Source organism: Pelobates fuscus, chromosome 13 (genome assembly GCF_036172605.1).
Source record: "Pelobates fuscus isolate aPelFus1 chromosome 13, aPelFus1.pri, whole genome shotgun sequence".
In the NCBI taxonomy this organism is placed as follows: Eukaryota; Metazoa; Chordata; class Amphibia; order Anura; family Pelobatidae; genus Pelobates; species Pelobates fuscus.
Window position 1 is genome coordinate 43,798,441 of NC_086329.1, and position 26,762 is coordinate 43,825,202.

Consider the following 26,762-nt stretch of genomic DNA (forward strand, 5'->3'; position numbering starts at 1 on the left):
ATTGTCCAGCTTTTGGGAACATATTTTCGAAAGAATCCGTATGGAAATATAGTGTACTGTATGTTTTTGCTTATTTATTTATTTTTAAATCCTCATTTATGACCATGTCCAGATAACTTGAACTTATTGACTGCTGGTTCTGTGAATATTTATCTCGTCCTTTTTTATCTTGCGCTTGCAATAATCATTTCTGATTTGTGTCTTTTTCTATTTGAGTAATCACTAATGGTTCTTAAACAAAATACACAAACAATCCACCTCTACAGAGATACGTTCAGAGCCGCTGCTTCGATTAGGGACCTATATGAATAAGCTCTGAAGACTATCTTCTTCTCATTGCCATTGTACAGCGATATGGAATCTGATGGTGCTATATAAATAATAATAATTGCGTTTTTTATTTTTTTTGCCTTTTTTTTTTATTTTATTTTTATTGAACCTGTTTCTGATGTTTATCTTTGCTCCAAAATTGTTATTGATGACTGTGGGACATGTAATCATTAATACAGTATTTCCACCCGCTGTAATTCTGATATTGAAAATATTTGTATATGCGGAATGACTTTAAAGAAAGATGTGTAATAGCTGGATAGACTTTAAATGAAAACCGATTTTAACCCCTTAAGGACCAAACTTCTGGAATAAAAGGGAATCATGACATGTCACGTGTCCTTAAGGGGTTAAAGGAAAGCGCAAAAAGAAACCCGATAAAAAAAAAAAAAAAAAAAAAAAAAAACCCCAAAAAACAACTGAATTTTAAGTTTGAGTTATAGAAAATGGCATGGAGTTTGTGTTGGGGGGAAAAAAAAACAAGAGTGTTTATGTTGAACCTGTGTGCTGATCGATTTTCTTTCAACGGGTTACAGGTTTAAAAGACTTTCTTCAAGTCCAAAAGCAGCAAGTGAAGTGATACGATCGTGTTTCATCTAGAAATACTTGAGTGTGGAATGAGAAAGCTGCTCTTCTTGGTTCCACTAATCATTGCTCCCTGCTGTGTCCTCAGCAGCTGCAACCAGGGCTGATGTTAAGTCTTTATCCGATGTGTATACAGATCAGCTCGGGGATAGGGCCGTGTAAAATGCTTATTGTCAAGTGTTCTCTTGTGGGGAAACTTGCTTTAATCTCCTTTTGGTTTGTGCTCTAAGGACTCTGCGTTTGATCTTTTGGTCCCTGAAGGGCTCGGGTCTCTATAAAGTACAGACCCTTGGAATCCAAAGGCATGCTTGTCACTTTATTTTGAATGCGGTATTAGCCCTTGGCGTGCCCACGTTAATGACGTGAGTGGATGCCATTCATAAGTGATTTTATGTTATATGGAAACGCTGGATTATATTGACATTACGGCAGGGTTGAAGATGGATCCAAACTAGGCTTGGCGTTTGTACGGTTGAGGATGAGAAGGTCCAGTTTGCCTGTGTGTGAAAGTTTGAGCAACTTGTGCTGAAAGTTTGGAGTTGGTGGAAGAAAAAAAAAAAAAAAACGCCTTTATTCTTTGTACACCATTTTTGGTTAAGATTTGGTGAAGAAGTATAGCAACACTAACCTGTCCAGCTGTTACATTAGTTTCGGTTTATAACACATGTACACATTTGCTTGGATATGATGTTTAAACAGTGTATTCAACTCTCATGTGTTGTACCCGTCCTGTAATATACTAAAGCTCCAGTCCTTCGTGGACCCTGTGACTTAATTAATTTATTATTATTTTTATCATCAGTATGTTACAAGGGTGGGATTATTAAAGACAGACTTGCCCTTGATCTGTGCATTTGTTTTCTTCTTTTTCAGACTTTTTGTTGAATTATTTGGCATAAATGCTCTTGTACTGCTAGAATGGTTTTCTGCATATTTACTTATTGGTTAGACATGGCACTTGATTGCACATCAACATGCAATGGAAGGATTATAAAATCTGGATACATATACATTGCACTACTAACCCTGTTGCGGAAACGTAACCAACATATACATATGTCTGCTTGCCGCAAACGTAATTTTTTATTTTTTTAAAAAACATATATTTGTAACTTATTCAACATTATTTCTTTGGATATCTGTCATTTCTGTTTACACAAGTTTTCTGGCTGACATGTTGACATTCGGAGGCGCAGAATGTCAGCAGATTATTGTAAAATAACAGAGGTACCTTTTGAAGAGTGCTATTGTGTTTGTGCAAACACCCAGAGGACACATGACCTTCTAATCTAGTCCATCGCACAGCTATAGCAATCCGACCCGTACACCCTTATAGCATGGAGTTCTTTGACGATGGGATTTGCTACTATTTCTGTCTCAATGCAGTCAATAAATACGGAAGTGGGTCAGCCACAAATGGATTGCTATAATGTGGTAGATTTTAAGTCTTTGTGCACAGGTTAATGCAATGAAGCAGATTGTTGAATTATTATGAAAGTCTGGCATTGTGGGTTTTTGTGAATCTGATACTGACTGCAAAATTCAGAAGCCAAGTGATTGTGTTAAGTCCCCGTCCTCCGGGCTGTACCAGCCTTTTATTTAAGAGAAAAAGTGTTTTTACCCGGCTTCAGTTGGAGCCCAGGGCAGATTAGTAGAAGAAAGTAGTTTTACTATAAGAAGTAATGGCCAGAGACCACATTTTGTGGTTATAGAGCATGAAAGAAAAGCAAGAATTATCTTTACAGAAAATTGAACACCCCTAAAAAAAAAAAAGTAAGATTATGATAAATTTGTGAACGTAAGGATCATGTGTGTGTTGTAGGTAATTTGTGATTTTTCGTAATTTTTTTTTACAATTTATTTTCAATATATTGTATTACACCTATAACACAGACTCCTTGTTCCTTTTATTCTAAAGTTTAGCTTTACTGAACTAAACAGCCAGGAAATAACAAGACAGGTTGTCTGATTGACAGTGAAGGGGGTGTAACAAGGTTGTCTGATTGACAGTGAAGGGGGTGTAACAAGGTTCATTTATAAAAGGGCCAATTTATATTGAAATCTGCACTTTTTGTAAAAGAGGAAAAAAAGAGGGACAGATAAAGCACTTCAAGCAGGTACAGTGTCCCTTTTAAGGGCATATGTTTTGTCTGAAACTTTTGATTTTAAAATTATCCCCTGGATCAGACTAGTGTTTTGCTCTACACTGTGCACTGTTGACATTTCCCTTGCCATTTTGAAATGTTGATAAGATATTTTATAAACATTTGTGTGTGGATACATTTTACATTAGTCTCCATTTAGTTGATGAAGAGAGCACCAAGCAGACGATAATAAACATACAAAAAAAATTGCTTTATGGTCACTTATTTTTTAAGTTACAAAATTGGACTATTCAATAAGAAGCAGACTTTTATATTTTACAGTGATCAGCTGTTTCCACTGCATAACCACATCATCCCAACAATTACTCTTGTAGCAAGTCTGGCTAGTTCATGTACAAATGACTGCTGTTTGCATGTGTACAGGAAATATACAGACTGCTCATGTTTACTGCAGTGTCCCTTCATATTATTCGTGTGCTTTCTATATCCGCACAGGAAGTAACATCACCGTCAATGATGAGGAACAAGAAGTAAAGAAAAATAACTTTTTATGTGTACACTTGAAACATTCTCTAAGGCAGGGATGTGGAAATGCTGGTCCCCAACCTATTGTTGAACTATGTTTTCCAGACATTGCTGGGAAATGTAGTCCAGTAATAACTTGATGGCCTTGGAGATGGCCCTGCTCTGTGGTTGTCCTTGTTAATTAAGAAATTGAACAGGTAGCATTATGCAGATTACCTTTTGAACACATCATCTGCCATCTCTTCCCCCCCCCCCCCCCCCTTCTTTTTCTTCTCCTTTTATCGTAAGTGAAGGGCTGTGACTAGCATCAGTAAATATTAGAGTTAGACCTAGAGTGGCCAATTGAAGAAGGATGGTTAACACAAAGACATAGTGCTGAGTCTGTGACGTTAGCTGCTTAGACAGTAACATACACATACACACTGACCTCACCATTCCGATCCTGCCCTCGCCAGCCACCCTCTCCACAGTTTATTGCCCTCCACAATGTCTCTCGTCCTCTCCATCCTACCTGCATCGCATTTCCACATTATGTCCTCCATTACCCCTCGCATCACATCATTTCTCTATTGCAGTGCAAACCTGTATTTACATGTAGCTGTGAACATGTTTTCTTATGATATATGTAGAAATGTGTGGCAAAAGTAAACTCACCACTGGTTCTTGGAGGGGTCTGTTTGCCAACCTCCTGCCTCAGGACTATGGGCCATGCAAAAAGGCTCCTAATAGACCTTCGACTACCGAACAATCGCATGAACCAGGGACCACCAAGGAGCTTGTTAATGCCCATTAACACCTTGGAACGGTTCTCACCTCAGTGTTCAAATTGTTTGTCTGGGTGGCCACAATTCCTATGGACAACCATGAGGTGACGGCCATCTTATTCGCATGAACTCAGGCAGCGGTGTTTGGGCATGAATCTCATGGAACTAAAATCAGACACAGAAACTCCCGAACACAGCTGGACTTCCAACATCGCCTGCGTTTGGTTCCATACAATTTAGAAGGGCACTGTTCTGTGAAATCGCTCGTCTGGATGAGGGGAAGAAGCTCTAGGGTAAGAACATTGACTATGTTCAGTAGTTTGTTCATTTTCCAAACTTCCGAACTAGACTGACCGCAAGCCCTTATTCTCTGGAACTGTTTTAGGCATGGGACCGTGCATGCTGTCGGTCAAAAACAAGACTTCCAGGAAATTCTTGAACCCCCTGGACTGATCTGGGTGATTTTGGGATATGTTGGTCACCCAGATCAGGGGATGTAACTTTTTGGGGGGTTTTGTATGTTTTAAAGGTATGTGTGTTTTTGTGTCTGGAGATAATTTAGTTAATGCATTACTTGACTCAATAATCTACCAGGTACAGAGGAGGGATTAACCTATTATGTGTGGGAGTGTCCTGGAACAGAGAGCCAATGTAATCGTGTAATTGTTTCTACTGTGGTTTAGTCTCAGGTCCAGCGGGGAGTGCCCCTTGCATGGGGACTTGCATAAAAGGCCAGTTGTGGATACCAATAAACGAGTTCCTGCTTACCCTCAACATAGTCTCATCTCATGTGTGGTGTAAACTGCTGTATCTACCCTGGGGATCACTATACTCCTCTGGGTTATACTCACTTGCTCTTGTAAGAGCAGCCTGCTACACTCTCTGGAGTAGCAGAGCTCTGCCCACTGATAGCTGGATCCTGGTCTTGGGTTCAGGGTGGGTGGAGGACGGCGAGACACCAGCCAAGCTGTAACGCTGGAAGTGGGGAATACAGTGCTGATGGTGTCTGGTGGAGTGCTTGGAAGTACTCAGAGGTACTAGGAAGCCGCGATTGGCGGAGGCACCCAGTCGGGGTGCCAGGTGGTCTGCCATAAAATGTCATTGCATATTTTTATGAAAAGTGCTTATCTATGTCTTCATATTTATTCATCTGGAGATGTTTATATATCCCTTGCTTTTCAGTGTCATGGTTTAATGTCTTTCTACTCAATGGCAATTTAAATACCCCCCTGCCCACCCATGCCCCCCTAAATATAGTAAAATTTTACCTTTATATCAGTCGGCTGCGATCTCTGCCCCTGATCTGCCTCCTTGGTTGACATCATCAGAAGTCACAATGCTTTCCCATATCATATGAAAGATTTGAATTGGCTGAGTGTGTCAAGGAGGCAGATCAGGGGCAGAGTGAACACGAGCCAAACTGAATGTCAATGTCACTGTGCAGTACTGCCCCAGAAAGCACCTCTAGTAGCCATCTGTAGAGTGGCCATAGGAGGTATCACGAGGCTGTAATGTAAACACTGCATTTTCTCTGGAAAGACCGTGTTTACTGCAAAATGCCTGAAGGGAATGATTTTACTCACCAGACCAAATACATTAAAGGGACACTGTAGACACCCAGACCACTTCTGCCCATATGAGTGGTCTGGGTGCCTTGCCCCTCTCCCCTTAGCCCTGTTAGTCAAAACACTGCGGTTTTGGAGAAACCGCAGTGTTTTGATTACAGGGCTAATCCCACCTCTAGTTGCGGTCTCTGACAGCCGCTAGATGGTGCTTCCAGACATGATGTTCAACGTGCCCACACTCTGCATGACCAAGTTGCCGGAATCCCCTGTAGTAAAGCATTGAAACATGCTTTCCTATGGGTAGGTCTAATGCGCCATTGCCACGCTTGTGAATTAGGTCTCCCCCGCCAGCAGCCGCTGGACCCAGGTAAGTGACTGAAGGTGTTATTAAGCCCTTAAGCGCTGCGGGAGTGGGCCTTGGCCCGAAGGGGAAGCTACAGTGCCACTAGTTCGTTTTCCTGGCACTATAGTTGCCCTTTAAGCTGTAGTTGTTCTGAAACTATAGTGTCCCTATAATTTCTTATGTGTCCTCTATTGGATTATTTGCCTACTTTTTTAAGAAGAGATTGTGGGATCAAAACCAGTTTTTGTGCAGTTAGACATAGCAGCATGCAATGCAAGGGCATCAAAAAAAATGGTTAATTTCCTTAAAGGACCACTCTAGGCATCCAGACCACTTCAGCTTAATGAAGTGGTCTGGGTGCCAGGTCCTTCTAGGGTTAACCCATTTTTTCATAAACATAGCAGTTTCAGAGAAACGGCTATGTTTGTGAATGGGTTAAGCCTTCCCCTATTTCCTCTAGTGGCTGTCTCATTGACAGCCGCTAGAGGTGCTTGCGTGATTCTCACTGTGAAAATCACAGTGAGAGCACGCAAGCGTCCATAGGAAAGCATTATGAATGCTTTCCTATGCGACCGGCTGAATGCGCGCGCAGCTCTTGCCGCGCGTGCGCATTCAGCCGACGGGGAGGAGAAGAGGAGGATCGGAGGAGGAGAGCTCCCCGCCCACCGCTGGAAAAAGGTAAGTTTTAAACACTTTCCCCTTTCCAGAGCCGGGCGGGAGGGGGTCCCTCAGGGTGGGGGCACCCTCAGGGCACTCTAGTGCCAGGAAAACCAGTATGTTTTCCTGGCACTAGAGTGGTCCTTTAAGTTATTAAACTGCTTAGAGCAGCGTTTCCCAGATAGTGTTCCAAACAATATTGGGATTCCACGGCGATTTGCCCATCGGGTGGCCCAAGCATTTAGGGCCACTCGATGGGTATTGCTAAGACTGCGACTGGACCCCTGTTGTATGGAATGATGGGAGGAAGTGACAGCACTTCCTCCCAGACAGAGCACACTGGCTGGAGGGAAAGGGAGCGCAGCCGGGAGTAAGCAGCTGCTGACCTGGCACACCATCCTCAGCCTGCAGCCTGCAGCACTGAAGGAAGAAAAAAGGTAAGTTAAACATATGTGTATGTGCCTGTGTGTGTGTATGGGTACCTGTGTCAGTGTGTGTGAATCTGTGTATCAAGGTGTGTTACTGTGTGTGTGTGTGCATCTGTCAGTATGTGTATCTGTGTGTCAATGTGTGGGTCTGTGTGCCACTATGTGACACACAGATATGCACAACTTGACCCACACTGGTACATACAAACTCAGATACACACACCTTGATACACACATACCAAAAAAAGGTTAATGCAATGGCGCAAAATTGTTGGGAGGGGAAGGGGGTATTGCACAATGTTGATACACTATGCCAAAGGGTTAATGCCATGAATAAAAAAATATTGGGAACCCCTTTAAATGACTGATCTGAGCATCTCAACTATTATAGCTATAATTTCACAATGTGGATTACATTTGATAAATGTTGGTGTTTAGCATAGAACCCTATTAATGTGTTTATGAAATGCTACATAGTATGTATTCCTCACCCTCAGAGGTTTCAGGGTTAACATTCTCGGAGGTAAATATTTTTGCACCTTTATTTAGGCTTCACATCCATGTTCTGTTTTAACCTTCCCTGTGTGAAAGCAGAATGATTTTCATTTCTCCATTTGAAATGTTCGGTTTCTCAGTCCCATCTGTTGCACTGAAGATCCATTCCTTTTTAATATAGATGAATAGTCTAAACCCTATGTCTATTGCATTCTATGCTGGCAGAATAATACTCGCATACACTCAGTATGGATAAAAAAAAAAAAATGGCACATCTCGTATCTGCAAAATGTAATAATACCCCAAAATAATGTTCCGCAAAGCTGTTAGCAGTAAATTGAATTTTTTGGGTGTGTAATTTAGTACAAATAGTGACAAGTGAAAATGCGCTGATCATTAGTCATTCCGTTTAGCCCTAATGCAGCCTGTAAGCTGCTAGGTAGAGTTGCTTTGTATGATTCAATTGCACACTCCGTCTGCTCGGATATGGTAAGAGTCGGCTGTGTCTGTCACGCGGCCTCTCTGCTTCGTTAGCGAGTTTCGCCCCCAGGGCAGATGGAACGCAATGCTGGGGCAGATGTTCTTTTCAGTTTATCCAGTGGCCGGTCCTGGATGTTTACTGTTGCCATGGCAACTCTGGTTACTATGGCTGCAGCTTCTGCGTGTGCAAGGAAAGGGGGGGGGGGGTAGTAAACTTATAATGGAAAAATATATCCCTTGCTCCCTGCATCTTGCCATCTGTCAAGTGACAGGACTGAAATAGGTTTGGCGACGAGATTAGAGGCAACGGCAGAGACGCTTCTGAACAGTGAAAATAAAATTTGCTGGCTTTTTAACGAGCAAACTCTTGCTGCTTGTCTGCAAAATGCTTGATTATTTTGTCATCTAAGTATTTGGCAAGCTTTGAGTCTTTACATGCAGGAAAAAACGAGATGTACTATTGTAAGGTGTCTGTCTACATGTTTTGTTTATGTCCTTCAGACTCTGTTTGCAACTTTGCAATCTTATCTCGATAACTCCTTTTTCGGCTCATAATTATTCTTCTGAGTCATTTGAAATCTATCATTGGACTTCATTCTACTCTGGGAAATTTACCTAAATTAACAAGATGAGGGCAAAGGCTAGAATTCTCTCCCATTAGGGACAGTTAACGAAAAAGGCTAATCATTCAGTCTAAGTACTTTGACCTTTCCTTGTATACGTCAAAGACACACTGAAACTAAATCTCAGTTTGAAAACCTGCTGATGATTTCATTTTCGTGGTGGTGGGATAAATACGTCTGAAAAGCCCTTCATTTGTCCCCTTTTGCATTCATTGTTTTTAAAGTTTAGTGAAGTGGAATAAAAGGTTAGCTTGATTCTTAATAACCTGTCTATTGGTTGATTTTTCCAGATCCCGACATTGACGCAGCGAGTACCATGATGTTATTGAATTCTCCCAATGATTTACACGCAGGTTGTGAGTAGAAGCCTCTATATAGTACATAGATAACAATGTTACAAATTAATAGACACTGGTGCAAGGAATAGGCAGTCACCACAGCTACTGCAGATTTAATCTTTTTTTTTTGGCTGACCATTTGATGGAGATTTTTTAGCTGCAAACGCTGCTGTGACTGGTGGTCAATCAACGAAATTGTTCAGCACACACAGTAAGGAGAGAGGTTTTAAGCCACACATCATGGCGGCCTCTTCTGATGTTACAGGAATCAGTCAGGAACACTGTAGAATTATTACTGGAATTTCACAATATATTTAATCATATATAATTTTTTTTAATTATTTATTTATCTATCAAGCATATTAACATACAGTTTACGTTTTCGAGAAAAGCCAGTTCAGTACAGAGTTGATACATTACAGTGTACAATAGTATAGTAGTTATTAGAGGTTGGCTCGAAGGGATCCATTATTTTATCTTTTGATTGTGATATCCAACATAAATAAACACCTTCAGCTTTCGAGTGAGGTGTACGGTTAATTGCATGCTACTAGGAAAACCAAGGTTTTAATCATACCATGCAATTTTACTTCTAGACAGGCTGCCTTTAACAAATTAGGGCCTGATATTTTGTGTCTGTGTTATGCTCTTTTATCTCTGGCCAATTTATACACAAGTTTGCAAACTGTCAAAAATGCCCGCCACCTAGGGGAGACAGCAGGGACTGCAACATGGAAATTGCAGTTATCTGCACAGGTAAATCTCAAGATTGCAATTAAGGGTTACATTAAGTGGAAGAAAGTGTTTTCAAAGGTCAGTAGCATAAAACTAAATACCTTGTTTAGGAAAAAGTTGTAGTGTAAAGTAATGTAAACACACAACTATATAAAACTGCAAGCAACTCTCTGTATAATATCTACATGACTACATAAATTACATTATTACAATGTTATATAATTAGATCACTCAGCTGCATACAAAGTTATTTCTTTATTTTCTTCTTTTGCTTGTTTTTTCCTCCCCCAAGTGTGTAAAATATCCATCCACCACTATGCATCAGTAGCACAATTTGAGTATTTTGTCTTGTTTTCTAAAATGGATATTGGATGGAGGTACTGAGAATTACAATGTCTTACGTGCCTTATTAATATACCGTCACCCTACACTATATCCGTCCTTTATTCACAGCGCATAATTTCCACTGGCAGTTAGCGAGTGCAAATTCAGCCCTGACCATGTAGAAATACGTCCTTGGGGTGAGTGTGCCCTGGACTTACAGTGGGGAATCTTTTAAAGCCTGGCTGCTGGTGTAGGACTTGAAAATTGCAGAACATTAAAAAACAAAAAACAATGCCATTTATTGAATATTATGTTAAAAAGAATTACTCTGACATATCTTTGTACACGGTTTGCCAGTTGCTGTGTATTTTCATACAGTTGTCCCATGTTCATGCTGATATTTAGTAAATGAAAAAGGCTGCAGTGGTATATAGAATTCATAGTGTGAAACGAGGATACAATTAACTGATCCAAGTCTTTGCCTTTTGGAACCTTCCTTCATTAACGAATTAAAGGACCATTCATAATCCTCATGACTTCATCTCATTAAAGTCGTTGTGGTGTCTAAAGGTCCTGGGGCCATATTACCTTAAGATTTAATATGAAGTAGCTACGGTGTCTGGATTGACCCTTTATTTTTCCTTCCAAGCATATGAATTCTGCATTCGTGAACGTTGCATATAAAGTAAAGTAGCTTTTAGTTATATAGGGTTTTATTGACTTAACATGGAGTTGTGGTAAGCTGATAACTGACCATAACGCAATGATGAGAGAATAAAATCCAGTTTACAAACCATGGTATCAAGAAAAAAATAATAAGTTGCCTACCGGTACCTTGTGTTCTGTGACATTAATACTTCGCACACCTAAACTTTCCCAAACTTTCTCAAACTTATTAATTATACCACATGGTATGTTTGCAAGTATCGGCATGCAGGTCAACATTCTGCTGTTTACCAATGGCAAACATGGCACTTGTTAAATACAAAACATGATAAAAAGGGTGGAGGCGGAAATCCCAGCAGGCAAGGCTTCTGTGTTTTTCTTTGAAAAGGCACTTCTCAGATATTTAACTTCTAATCTCCAAGCCTCTTAAATGACTTCAGAACATGGATTCAGTATCTAGTTAAAGTCACACTCAACACAGAGGGTATGGGGTTTCGACCGTGACCCATATAGCGAATGATAATATCTGATGTTGCAAAGGCCCTTACAACATAATTATCTGAAAAATACAGTAATCTAGCAGCAACTCTTGTGTTGCAAATTTGTAACGTTTTTCTGCCCAATTTATGACTTCAAACTGTTTTGGTTAATCAATCAGTAGATCTGTATTTTTTTAACCTTGTTTAGCAATTCGTTAAGCTTGGTCTTAATGTTGTTCAGATTTGTAATTTATCAGGTCTCCCAATCCCAAGAAGCGTAGCGTGAGCGCATCATTAGACGTGCTTGTGCTATATAAGGGCTCAGGTACCCTGCAGAGATCCCTGAATACATGCATGGTCTTCCCTCAGTGGGCTGGACTGTTTGGTTGGCAGGCAGCCTGGCATGTGTCCATACCAGGCTGACCTACTAGTTCTTCAGGAGGACCTGTCCTCATTCCTTAGGGCAGTGTCAGTGACATGATTTTTGTCATTGGCTTCCCAAATCATGGGACACCATTGTTGGGAGAGTATGCTTTATTGTACTTCTAGAGCAGGAAATATTAACGTGGTGGTCACCTTTGTGTATGAGTAATTTGATGGTTACCAAACCAAAGCTATGTTTAAATAAAAAAAGAAATATATATATATATATATATATATATATATATATATATATATATATTTAAATGCTACCATTTTTGTCTAGTTCTTTAACCTTCCTGGGGGTCTGATTATGTCAGTATTTTTTTATGTTAAAGTGGTACATTGTTTTTACAATGTATTGTGTGTTTGCATATTTTTTTTATTTCCTGCCTGGTTCTGCCAGGCGGCGCTCAAAGGGAAAAGGAACCCGGAAGGCGGATGCTGGCATTGGGCGAAAGACACCGGGGACTTGAAGGGGCAAGGTAAGTGATACTACAGTGTAATCCCGAGCATGGCTCAGTGTTACCGCTTTTGGTACTGAAAATTAACCCCGAGCCGCGCTCTGGATTACCACCAGGAAGGTTAAAGTTTTCACTTTCATTTTTTTTAAATTAAGATATTTGCATTATTTAAGGTTGTAAAAGAGTTTCACGTTTGCTTTATCTAGGGATGCAGAATTTTAAGATTTGGATTTCCTGAGTTATACATTGGTACTACATTGGCTGATGCTGTGACTATAGAAGGTTAAAATATTGGCATCCTCTTGAGTTCTAGAATTGTAAGATATTGGCATCCTTTTGCATTCTAGAAGGGTAAGATATTGGCATTCCATAGATTTGTAGTAGAGTGTAACATCTATGTTCTTGGATTATAGATGGATACTCTATTGATGGTCTCGTAGAAGGGGAGAAGATATTGGTGATATAGGGATGATTGATCCTTTTCTTCTGGACGGATGTCCTCTATTGTCCACTCATGTCAGGGCAGCCCAGAATGTTCTGTGTTTTGGATGAATCAATCGTGAAAAGCCTAATTATAGTAACTGTCCACGTTGCCAGAATTGTTTCAGCGTGACAAGGAATTAAAACGTGCTGCTGGTAAATTATTCACAAACAGCTGTCACGTAAATGAAAATTGTCAAAAATGGTTTCAATATTATGATTACCTCATACGTGTTTTGCTTAAACACGGCACAGATTCATGTTCGGGCTGTAATTAGCCCTTGATTAAAGGAAGAAATGTTTAAGTTGAAGCCCTGGATGGTGCGATGGATAACTGAGGGGGCAGATTAGTCAGTTTTCAGGTATGGTAAAATGTTATCCATTAATAAGAATGTCCCTATAACAAAACACAAAGGAATCTTACAGGGAAAGGGGAACAAAGGCCTCTGTGGGGAAAAACAGATTGCGTTTAACTCTTTGATGCCAGAAGATTTGTGGTAATACTTGCTCAGAGTCAATTCGTTGTGTTCTTTAAAAAAAAAAAAAATCTGTTTAGAGCAGCGTGGCGCACTTAGTAAATAGGTCTCACGGATTTCCGGTTGCCGATGTGAATCTAGGGCCACGTCAAGTTGTGACACAGACTTTCCACAAATAGCTTCTTAAATCCTTGGAGGGGAGGGGGTCGGTTACAGTGAAATCTTGCTTTCTCAGGCGGCAGTATTTTTAGTCTCTCTGACGGCTGTGGGTGTGCAGATTCTTGGTTTGCTGCCCCGAGCCCTCCATTGAAAGCTGCGATATTATGGAGCACTAGTTTCCTTCAGCATCCAGTGATGTGATCTCTGTAAAGAGGCCGGACAGGGAACTGCAGGCCTGCTTGTTGTGTTGCTTAACAACCAATCTGTATACCGTAATTCCATTACCATACATAGATAAGGTTTAGCAATCTTATCTCTTAGCCAAGCAGGAGATTAGCAAGCAAAAGTATAAGTCGTGTTTTTCGATGTGAATTCTGGAACGATCAATCCCAACATATTATTCTGTTTATTTTATTATTTATATCGCGCCAGCAAAATTCCATAGTGCTGTACAATGGGCAACATATAGATTGCTAATTGCTACTTTTTTCCTTCAAACTAGTAAAAGGGGTTTAATTGTTTCATAAGCCACTACTGTGTGCATATGTAACAAGATTTTTCCTTTTTGAGAAGGATACTAAACGTACTATTGTCCTATGCTCTGCGAGTGACCGGGTAAATGTGCTAGAAATAAATTGCAAAGGGGATATTTACAATATTTCCGACTGGAAAAGTTACATCCTGGAAAATGGGTGATGTCACTCGTTTTGCTCTGACTGAATGTCGGGATCTGACACAGACTGCTTACTAGTAGAAGTATAATTTATTGTGATCTGGGACAAAAAAAAATGCAGGTAGTGGAGGTAATCAAAAACTGTTACTTGGGTAATATTTGCTATGTCAATTTTCTAATAAAGCCTGGTGTATTTAATTCAATAAAATAAAAAGCCATCAAATTGTTGGACTACAACCATAACAATGTTCTGCCGTCTACAGGCTGAAAGAAAATTATAGTCGGTAGTTCCCCAGCCCCAATGTTTAATGTGCTGATCAGGTCTCTTATAAACATGTTAGGGGAAAAAAAAAAAAAGAGCATATTGATTTTACATCTGCAAAGTGCATGAGATTAAGAAGGTCACATTTGTAACTAGACTCCAATCCTAGTATCCTAATAAAAGCTGAGAGGTAGCAGTTGGTACTTTTCCTGCAGAACCCGTGTTCCGTGCTCAATGTTATTTCCCTCAACAAGGAATAAATACCCCCATTAGACTTTTAAATAATGCAAAACCTCATTCCCTTAAAGCCCGGGGAACCGAAGGGGTTATATACATTTCATGCTCTTGGTACTCTTCTGATGTGCAATAGAAAGTGCCCTATTTTTATGTAAAAATAAATAACACAGATTGAGGTTTTTCTTCCCCAGTGGTTAACAAAAGGTCTTGCTAATGGGAAATGTGTGGGGTTTTTTTCTTCTTTTTTTAAGGGCCACTACAAGTGATTTAACCAATTAACTTTTACAAGCCATTAACAACGAAACACAAACATTAGGCATGACTTTTTTTTGTTGTTGTTTTTATTGGTTGGATCATTAGAGATGATTAAATAAGCATTACTTTATTGTCACTTGCAGCCATTGTATGGGCATTTTCCATAATGCCTCCATTTGTGCATATTCATATCTGTTGTATGGCAGACATTGCTGGCTTGGAATGTGAAAGAAGGAAGGTTTGAGAATCTGAAGAAATTTGATAGATCTCTTCTATGTCCATCAGACACGTGGCAACGAATTGTAAATTGTCCGTGTCATCACTAGACTAGATTAGAGATAAAACATGCTGATGATACTTGCGAGCGCGTTAACAAATTTTGAAAACTTAGATTTATTCAAAACATTCGAAAAGAAAGGCACGTGGAAGAATTTATAATACAATATAAAATATCTGGATGAACAAATGTGTGGATGTTCTTATTTAATTTATTTTTCTTTCTCCTTTCCTTCCTCTGGTACAACAGTATAAGCAGAGCTTTGTGAAAGGCAGAGTTAGATGGACTTGAGTCTTTTTTTGTGAGCGTTTTATATCTTGTAAACATTCAGGCGCAGTCTGTTATAATGGACTGTTGTGGCTTGTCTCTGTGCCGGAATCCCTTACTCCACCCTTTTTGGCCTTTTTATTCCTTTACAGATTATATGAAATAAGATATTGCCCGTTCAGCTTGTGTTAAGCTCCCGTATCTTTTCTAAACTTTGCCCTGTGTTATTAAATAGCTTGACCTGTTCAGCTCTCTCCCTGAATACTGTGAAGCCAGTTTACTGTCTCAAGCAGGGGGGTAGGGATGTTCTGTACAATCAAAACCGAATCATTGGAGCGTTCTTTTGTTTACTTTTACCATGAGTTTGTAATAACCTTGTTTTGTTTTTTCTGTGTATGGTGCTTTGTGCTGCTGCCGGATGGTGCTTACCGATGTTTGTGTTTTGTTCACAGTGTCACCAGGAGTTATACAAAATGGAACCCGTGTCCTGAGCAGAGGGATCTTCCCATTGCCGATCAATCCAATTGGAAGCATGGCCGCCGCCGTAAGGTGCGTTAATGCCGACACTTCTCTCTTGTGCCATTTAAGGTAGCAAAAATGTGCCATTGTTTGGAAAATGTGTAGCCATATTGTTATATGCACAAAGGAATTTAGGCCTATAAAACCACATGGATTGTGGGAGTGCTCAGCAGAAATGAATAATACAAATATCAACACATTTAACAAGGAAGGTAACATTTAGTTTGCATCTAGTTTACAAGTACATCCTGAGGTTTGGATGTTATTGCCTAACTTAAAGGAACACTATAGTGTCAGGTACACACACATGTATTCCTGATCCTATAGTGTTAAAAACACCATCATGCCTCCCCCTTCCCTCCCTAAATATAGTAAAATCTTGATTTTATTCTGGCCTGATGCTGCTGGTTCTGCCACTGACCTGCCTACTTGGCTGACATCAGAAGTGTTGATCTGAGCCAATCACAATGATTTCCCATTGGAAAGGATTGGATTGGCTGAGCTCATCAAAAAGGCAGATCAGTGGCAGAGCCAGCTCAAGCCAAACACAGCCCTGGCCAATCAGCATCTCATCATAGAGATGCATTGAATCAATGCATCTCTATAAGGAAAGTTCATTATCTCCATGCAGACTGAGTGAAGGGATGAAAAACCCCTCAGCCACTTACCTGAATCCAGCGCCGATGTCCCTCGGCGCTGGGTCAGGCTGTGCCCACGCTCCTCCCCCTCGAATGTGAGCTGGCGGAGGAGACCTAATGTGCATGTGCGACAATGGCTGCGCGCGCATTAGATCTCCCCATAGGAAAGCATTATTCAATGCTTTCGTATGGGGAAAATCTGACGCAGTATGTCCTCGTGTAGAGCTCTGGTAGACAGCCACTGAGGGCAGACTTAGAGCTGCAGTGTAAACATTCCAGTTCTCTGGAACTGCAATGTTTAACATTGCAGCACTAGGTGCAAAAGGGACGCAACACCCAGACCACTTCAATAAACTGAAGTGGTCTGGATGCCTACAGTGTCCCTTTAACAGTTACAGGAAGTTCAGTGTGACAAAGGAAGTGAGGGCAACTGCCAGTTTTACTTTTGAAACAGGATATGTAAACACATTTTCTCATTTCACTGATGCAAAACCTTAATCTGATTAAAAATCTCCATTCTAAAAATAACTCAAATCAGAACTAATCCTCTTGCTACATGAATAAAGACATGTTTGTGCATTTTGTATAATTCATGGGAAGATTTATTCTACTCTGGCAAAGATTATGCTTCTTTTTTTTTTTCTAAATTATTTTCAGTTCTAAAACGTGTTTCAATAGGTCTCCAGGAATGATTGCAATAAAATATTTCATGACAGCCAGGGCTGCAGCTTCAGATTAATGTGCCACTGATTTCAAGCAGAACACTAGGACATTTTTCATGTGTGTTTACAAATAAATATATATAACAATTCTTGCACTCACGCTATAATATGCCTTGTGTGCCGGAAGCTAAGCTAGGGCTTGGTTATCCAGGTATCCAAAGAGGTATCAATTGATCCTGAGGAAAGTCCCGTCTAGTGGACTGAAACGTTGATCGTGATATTTTTAAATGAATTAATAGACTAGAACTTTTACATTCCGTGAGTGCTGCAAGTTTTTAAATAAAACTATTACAATCTCTAAGATTTGAAATCACTGTTTAGTGAATAAGCGAGTGCGCTGGATTCTGTATTTTGTATATTTTGGCCCCAGCAGCACCCTATAATGTATGCATGTTCAGGTGAGTGCAGCCCTCTTGGTTTCTTTTATATATTTGGGAGTCCCGGGCCAACTCCTTGGTTTTGCACCCCTCCCTGTCACAGGTGCCTCATTCCAGGACCCTATTTAGCCTTGACTTGCAGAGAGTCCCAGTAAGGAAGTATTTCACAAGTAAGTGGATTAATCTCATAAGAGCAAGCATTAGGCTGCTACAAGGATGGGACCTGCTGAATATGGGGTACTTTGACATAGTTGGCAGGCTTATGCAATGTATGATCATATAATGTAACTAAACCCCCATCTTTTTTTGCCTAGGTGAGGTGTTTTTAAATAAAACTATTACAATCTCTAAGATTTGAAATCATTGTTTAGTGAATAAGCGAGTGCGCTGGATTCTGTATTTTGTATATTTGGCCCCAGCAGCACCCTATAATGTATGCATGTTCAGGTGAGTGCAGCCCTCTTGGTTTCTTATATATATATATATATATATATATATATATATATATATATATATATATTTATTTTTCATGTATTAAAGTGCATGGAAAGCTGGTAAAAATAATCATTGAACAGAGTGGTGGTGGATGTTAAAATACACCCAGGCTACTTCATCTTAGCGAAGTTGTCCGGGTGCAGTGGTCCTGTCATTTTTAACCCTCTAATGTAAAACATTGCAGTCTTTAATACATGCTTACATTGCAGGGTTTAATCTTCCTCAAGTTGCTGATGTACTGACAGCCACTAGAGGAGCCTCCGCGGCACAGACAATGAAACTCGGCCACGTGACATGGAGGCCTCACAGGAAAACATTGATTCAATGCTTTTCTATGGGGAAACTTAGATGCACACTTGTTATTTGGGAACTAAAACCTTAATTTAATTTCTATCACAAGGGGGGAGCTGACACCCACAAAGAGATTGGAAAAAGGGCACTACAGCTTTAGGAATACAGGTTTGTGTTCCTCTAGTAACCCCAGATGTTCCTGAACCAAGTGACGTTTTCATGGCACTCAGTACGGCTTTTTCTATACTCCAGTTGTGCACGGAATTTGGTTTCAAATGGGTGAAAGGGGTAAAAAAAAATAATAATAATAATAAAATCATCATTCATTTGCACTAGGTTTAAAATAATGATAAAAATACCGGAGACAGGGGGGATATGATATAAATATTTAAATACATAAAGGGAATCAACACAGTAAAGTATATATATTAATATCAAAATACACGTACAATGATATTGATTAAATATATATATAATTTTCATTATATATATATATTTATATATAATAAAAAATAAATATACAAATACGTTAAAAAAAAATAAAAAAAAATAAAAAAATAGATAACAAATATATAAACATGCGTAATTTCGTTCTAACTGTATTTTAAAATAAATATATATATTGATATCAAAATACATGTAGAACGAAATAATATATATATCTATATACATAAGTATATACGTATATATCACTATATATATATACCTATATATAAATAAAAATAATGAAAAAAATTATATACATATATATACACACATATATATATATACACACACATATATAATAATTCTACGCATATTTTTATGTAATAATTTTACATAATTAGGTCATTTTATTAATTACAATTTGCAGGACCTGCCTGACAACCCAGGCAGAAAGTTCAGGGAATTACATTTTCTAGCACTATATTTAACCCTGTAACTTTCCAAGACACCATGAAACTTGTACATGTGGGGTACTGTTTTACTCGGAAGACTTCGCTGAACACAAATATTAGTGTTTCAAAACAGTAAAATATATTACAACGACGATATCGTCAGTGACAGTGACATTTTTTGCATTTTTCACACACAAATGGCACTTACACTGACGATATAATTGTTGTGATACGTTTTACTGTTTTGAAACACTAATATTTGTGTTCAGCGAAGTCTCCTGAGTATAACCGTACCCCTCATGTACAGGTTTTATGGTGTTTTCAAAAGTTACAGAGTCAAATATAAGGTTTGCGTTTCAGTTTTTTCACATTAAAATTCGCCCGGTTGCCTTTGAGACCGTATGGTAGCCCAGGAATGAAAATTATCCCCATGATGGCATACCATTTGCAATAGTAGACAACCCAGGGTATTGCAAATAGGGTATGTTCAGTTTTTTTAGTAGCCACTTGGTCACAAACACTGGCCAAAATTTGCGTTCAAATTAGTTTTTTGCATTTTCAAATATTAACACTAACTTTGGCCAGTGTTTGTGACCAAGTGGCTACTAAAAAAGACTGGACATACTCCATTTGCAATACCTTAGGTTGTCTACTTTTGCAAATGGTATGCCATCATGGGGGTAATTCTTATTTCTGGGCTACCATATGGTCTCAAAGGCAACGTAACCAATCTGGCGAATTTCAATGTGAAAAAACTGAAATATGTAACATGCTATATTTGACCCTGTAACTTCCCAAAACACCATAAAACCTGTACATAGGGGGTACTGTTTTACACGTGAGACATCGCTGAATACAAATATGTGTATTGTATTGCAGTAAAAGCAAACAGTATTTTGACATTCACAGTTAGAATGTCACGTAGAACTAAAAAATTTTTTAAAAAATCTTATTTTCTCCCATTTTTTAAATATTTTTTTCATATTAAATTATGTTCCATACCTAAATATTTGATGTTAAACGAAATCCCTGTTTCCCCTGAATAAAATGATATATAATAAGGGGGGGTGCATTTAATATGAAAGAGGTGAATTACGGTTGGACAGACATATAGCGCAAATGCCAGGTTTTGTTTACGTTTTTTTGGGATCACAACTTGTACATTTGGCTGCGGACTTAAGGGGTTAAATTAAGTCATCACCAACAGGACAACTTTAAAAAATGGGAAGTTTATGATGTTTTGCCAGCCTAATTGCATTATATTTTTACTACTATCTGCAACTCCTGCTTTATTGACTTAAAGGGACACTATAGGGTAAAGAACACAAAGATGTATTCCTGACCCTATAGTGTTAAAATCAACAGCTAGCCCCCCTTGGGCCTGACTAGTTCCTGGGCATTAGAGCGGTCTACTTGCTCACAAAACAGGAAAAAGTTATTTGAAAACGAACTAGTAGAATAAGTCTAAATGGCATTTTTGCGGCAGATTACGGACCCTTGAGCTACCTCAGGTTTAGTGATGTCTGTTCTGTTGCAGAATACTATTTAATATGTGATTGAATCCGTTCTTTGCTCAGTAGATCATTGCAAATAATCCTAAATGCAGGATTTACACATTAATAATGGATGTCACGATCTTGTGGAGCCATGTCCTGGGTTATATTTAGGACTAATAGATCTGACTTTGGAAATCAACAAGAGGCATTTGTTATCATGCAGTTTTACTTTCTGCACAATGTATTCAGGCCTACGCTTTCTGGCAAGTTGCCAGAGACTTGGGAAACTCAGTCATTTATGAAACTCTTGTATTGATTGTATATATTGTCTGCAATTGTTATAGTCCACAAGGAACACAAACACCCCAGGTTTTGTCAATATCCCAATTTGTTTCAGAATTGGGAAAAGCCTAAATCATGGACTGATGTCCCTTGAGAACTGAATTTGTTTTTAGATTTTTGTAAGTAAGCTATAGTGCACGTTAGTTCAAACTTAAAAATCGAGGATCGTCGAAAGTAACCTCAGCTGTCTAGGAGCAAATTCCATTATCCTCTGCTAAGCTGAAGGACGTTTTAGTTAAATATGTGAGTAGAAGCTTAAGTCATGTATGTTAAATTTCCCTACACTAGATCCTTCTTCCAAAAGCTCTTGCAGTTTTGTTTGTGCCTTTAATATGTTGCAATCCATCGGTAATGTAAACTTCCAATGAAACGTGTTGCAAGAGAGGAAAAATTACATCTTGAGGAATGCTTAAATCACATTACTCCTATCTTGAGGCTATTTCTAAATTCCATATTTAATGCTGTCCAGTACTATTAAAGGGTTACTTCACTTCTGAGCTGGCTAGGGAGGAAGGAATTGGGTTGTGCAGCGTTTCAGCTTGTGTGCCGGGGGCTAGTTACACTCTCAGCACACGTGGCTCTTTTCCAGAGTGCCAAATGTCAATTCTGTGCATATCTGTTGTCAGCGCCCAGTGCACGCTGGAGACAGACGTAATCCGATTCTTCTCTTACATGCAGAGAGCTGGATTTTTGTGTGTGTTTTTTTGTTTGTTTGTTTCGCACTCCCTCTCCCCTTGCTCTTGCCGGCTCAGTGTGCGCATGCACTTTGAGACAGCTAAACAGTCCAATCAATGAGGCCTTTGAATAGACCACGCAACAGCAGGTGTAACATCAACAGGGGGGCATAGAAAGCAGCACCATGAGCATAACCTGGATGGATTGCAGATAAAAATAATGTATTAGTTATTGTTACTATTTGGAAGGGCATTATTAAAAAAACAAAAGTTGGAGTAACTGTAAGATTTTATGACCTGTCGCTGAGGAACCAAATGGGACATAGCCGGCCCCTTGGAAAGCAAATGGGTTAATTCTTGAATTTTGGAGTGCTGCATGTTAGGAGTACTCTAATGGTTAAATTATTTTACTTGGACTATGAGGAACCTTGTATGTCTGAGATGGCCTTATATACTGTAAAACCCATATATAATTAACTCATTATCACTGTTTTCTTTGCAGAAACGGGATAGCAAACTGCCGAATGAGGACAGAAAGCGAACCATCTTGTGGCTCACCGCTAGTAAGCAGCGACCCCAAGGAGGACCATAATTACAGCAGCGCCAAATCCTCTTTAAAGAGGAGCTCTTCTCCTGCCAGTGACTCGGTGTCCTCCTCCTCTGCCGATGACCATTATGAATTTGCAGCCAAAGTCTGCCGGGAGGGCAGCGACATCAGCTTCCACAGCCATGAAAGCTTCAGCGAGACGGAAGATGATGACAAGAAACCTATTAAAAAAGAACCCAAGGATTCATTAGCCGACAGTGGCTACTCCTCTCAGCACAAGAAAAAACAGCACTTGCTCAAAGTGCGAAGGATCCCCAGTGACGCTTTGCCTCTGAAAAAGAGACGCACAGAAAAACCGCCAGAGAGTGATGACGAAGAAATGAAAGAAGCGGCTGGGTCTCTCCTGCACTTGGCAGGAATTCGTTCTTGTTTGAATAACATCACCAATCGGACGGGTAAAGGACAGAAAGAACAGAAAGACAAAGAAACCGCAAAAAATTAGAGCAAGTCTTTGATTTGTTTGAACTTTGAAACAGTTTCTTTCCGCACGTCAGGTGAATTCTAATGATTTCGTGGCAATATCGACAATTTCTTTTTCCCCTATTTTTTTCTTTTCTTTTCTTTCTTTAATTTATTTTTTAAAACATTTTTTTTTTCCATTTTTGAACCTTATGATTTTTATTTTATTTTTTTTAAAGGAGATTGAAGCCATAGAACTCAGCTAACTTACACATTCTTTTCATTTTCCAAATTAAAACAAAACACAAAATCTGTTTCAAAAGCCTAATATCGGCACCAATCTCTGTAGCTCTCCACGGAGGAATGTCTGGTTAGCTTTCGGCTGACCACCCCATCCACAGCAAAGAAATTGGTACCAGTTACGCATTTCGTTGGAGAATGGGGAGGGCAGGGGTCACACACCTTCCATCTAATGTCTGCTAGCAGTGTTTTTCCACTCAAGATAGGAGCGTCTGATCAGATTTCAAATCTCCAAGCAACAAACCAAGCATGGGGGGGGATAGATTGTGCCATGTATATTATTATTATTATTTTTTAAGAAGCCCATTTACAGCATTGAGATAGGACAGCCCACAAAGTGTTAAACTCAAATACAAGGGACAGCGATGTCTGTTGCACAGATAAGTGTGTGAGAATTGTGGAGGGGGAAGCTTCTGTTGGTTAACTCTTTCTATGCTTGAGTGGGTCAGGTATGCATTAAAACACTTTACATTAGTCTGGCTCTCACTTTCTCGCAGGTAAAAGGTTGACGGAAGCCAGAGGTTAAAGCCATAAGCGTGATTTTCTGCCCTGTGCAAAAATAAAACGCCTACACTATTTGGGCAAATAATTGTCTTCTAACTGCCTGTGGGGTGGAAAAAATAGCAAACCTTTTTTTTTTTTTTTTTCTGTCTGTTTCCTATAGAAAACAAAATAAGATTTCTGGAAACACCACAGCGCCTGCCAAGAGTATTACATATTCCCGGAGCCAGTTTAAACACAGAGAAGAAACAAAACCTATCATTAAAGAAACACTGCCCTACAATTGGAGAAATGCATTAATGTCACCATTCACAATTCCTCTTACACAAATGACATCAACCTTAAAACAGAAATTTTAAATAAAAACATTAATCAGCAGAAAAAATATTATCACCCACAGGTGCACATGGACCCCTCTTACAAAAAATAAATAAATCGCCTTTTATTTTTAATTTAATTTTTAATTTTTTTTTTTAAATTAAAAAAACAGAAAATCTTGTAAGGTAAATAATGTATTTAGCATGAAGCATGAATTATTTTCATATAAATATAGAATCTAGAGAAAAAAGGCAACGCCTCTAATTTTTAAGCCTTGGGCCTGGACTTTTTTTTTATTTTATTTTTTATTTCCGGTTTCCATATTTTTATTTTATTTATTTTTTCCTTTTTTTTTTTTCCCCCTTTTTTTTGGAAGCAGGTTTTAAGGTCTAACCTTCTTCAGGGACAAACATTTGACTGTTGGGGGAACTTTCTCTCTGCAATATTCTGATTCTCTGGTAGGGCTTGGATGGTTGAATGAGACTGCCTTGCCTGCACATTCAGCCCCCCTACTGTATTTCTCTGTTTATATTAAAAAAAAAATGTCATTTCTCCTTTATGTTTACTTGCCTAACATGATGCAATAATATGTTGGCAAATTGATTAGTGAGTGTGTTTGAGAGGATTATGGCGGCCTTTGCTGGCGCAGAGAGGCCTGTGTCCAACATGCTGCGTGTAGCCCAGAGAGTCTCTGATCGCAGGACAACAAAAATAATAAGTGTTAAATGTCATACGTGTAAAACTGTCTTTGTTACGTGTGACCATAATCTTACAAATATCAAAGCTTTTTTTTTTTTTTTTTTGGTTTATTTTCCCCCCCTCCAATTTGTTCATGTGTTTTGTTAAACATTTGCGGTGTATAGACATGAAGAGGTGCATTCACTAGACTGCAAAGTGTGATATTATGTGACCAATTTTTGGGACATATATAATCAAGGCAGGGGGGTGACTATTAAAAGAAAAAGGATGTGTTGGTGCACATCACTGCTTATGTGCTGCTCTAATTTCTCCCTACGTTGGAATGTGTCAGTCCAGCATGCCTATCCATTTGGCTGAATCTCAGTCTTCCCGATCCACTATAAATGTACTCCCCCGCGTGCAGAAATTGTTTCTTGTATCTCAGCTTTTTTGCGATATTCCCCTTAGAAGGCGGACACTGGTTTCCGATTGGGACTCACCTGCAAGATCGTGAAATATTGGGAGATAAGTGAATTGACATCTGATTTATAGAAACTTGATCGAAGATGAAAAACGTCTACTTGCTTCAAGTTTTCTTGTCCTAAAAGGATGAAGGATAGCTTGATTCCCACCTAGTCAAACCAAGGTGTTTTTTGCCGCATAGATTTTGTTTAATGCAGTGTTTTTGTTAAAAAAAAAATATATATATATATATATTTGGTTTCCTTACCGCTGTTTGCACCATGAGAGTAAAATGCGTAAGCTGTTTGGCTGAGTGCTTTACTAGATCCAGTAGTTGAACAACTGAATGCTTGTATTGGACTTACAAATATTTGGCGTTCTAATCAGGGTCTCCATTGTTACCTTCCACATGATCATGGATTTTTAAAATATTTTTTTCAAGCAGATTTTTTCATATTTCTGTTGGCATGAACAATCTGTAAGCAAGTGAAACCCATCTTGGCCTTGATAGCTCGCTTCGTACGTCACTGCCATGTCGCGATATTAATCGCCTGTAGCACCTGCTGATAGTGTAGGTAGGTGCCTTTTTATTGTTTATTGCCACAAGTTTTAATAAACAAGAAACGCGTTCCCATGCCTTGTTTTTAGAAACCAGTTCCCACATCAGCTTCCTCTAAAAAAAATAAAAAATACTCTAATCACAAAAGTGCAAGTCTGTTTGTTTTACCCAAAACGTTTCTTCTGTTTGCTCACTGCCATGGATCCTTACGGAACAAAACAAACGTAATCTTATTAATCGTCTCCTTTCACTTTGAGTGTCCACAAAATAGATTTTTTTTTTTTAGAAATATTATGTATCCTATCTTTACACTGATGTCTGTTTCTCAGAGAAATGCAATATGCAATACTAAGTTTCTGCAGGTTTCCAAAAAATGCCGTGATTTCTATATGATAGAAAAGGACTAGTTGAGATGTTTACTGAAGGGTAGAATGCCAGTTTGGTACTATGACAAGGGGCACATTGTGTAGCATATAGTACATGGAAAGTGCATTAAAAGTGCCAGTTGCTATCAACACAATACCTGCGAGTAAATTACTCTTACATTTCCAAACATCATTTATTATCCGGTGCTATAAATACCTTTTGAGTAGTTTAGGCTTGGATTTGCTGGAAGAAAATGTTGCGGTTTCTTTTTGTAAGACTCGCAAAGATAGATGCAAGGGTTTCTATACCCTTTGGGTTTTCAGGGAGTACCACTTCTTACTGTGTCCTACTAAAATGTTTAATGCTGAGAATTAAAAGTGGATTTAAAATTTAAGGACAGAAAAAAAAAAAACAGTTGGAATCTTTTTTTTTTTTCCCAAAGTCAACTATGGTTTTAGTTTTGGTACATTAGGTGTCGAACGTTAAATTCACTTTGAATACTTGACAATTCACATTTTAGTGGATACGCCCATGAGTGTTTCTCCTGATAAATTTTTACGTTTTTTTTTTTTTTTAATGAGCTTTTTCACCGTGTCCCTAATCTAAAAAGTGACCCGTTTACTCAAAGTTGTCAACTTGGGAGATTGCAAAGTTTTAGAGCCATTTAAACGATTATAAAATGCAGTGTCATCCGATATAGCATTCAAGTGCTATCTTCATTTTATTCA

The 26,762-nt window shown here is 39.0% G+C and overlaps 1 protein-coding gene across 6 annotated transcripts in view; it reads left to right on the top strand.

Annotated features, from left to right (window-relative positions):
- Positions 1 to 25,320, top strand: part of FOXN3 (forkhead box N3) — a 220,076-nt gene extending 194,756 nt beyond the window's left edge. For 5 of the 6 annotated variants that reach the window (XM_063440079.1, XM_063440081.1, XM_063440082.1 and 2 more), the window contains exons 5-7: positions 9,191 to 9,256; positions 15,865 to 15,961; positions 22,347 to 25,320. In XM_063440079.1, coding sequence (XP_063296149.1) covers positions 9,191 to 9,256; positions 15,865 to 15,961; positions 22,347 to 22,893 — 710 coding nt within the window. In that variant the 3' untranslated portion in view covers positions 22,894 to 25,320. The remainder of the gene's footprint in view (positions 1 to 9,190; positions 9,257 to 15,864; positions 15,962 to 22,346) is intronic. The other variant, XM_063440083.1, reaches the window with a different exon arrangement.
- The last annotated feature ends 1,442 nt before the right edge of the window (positions 25,321 to 26,762 follow it).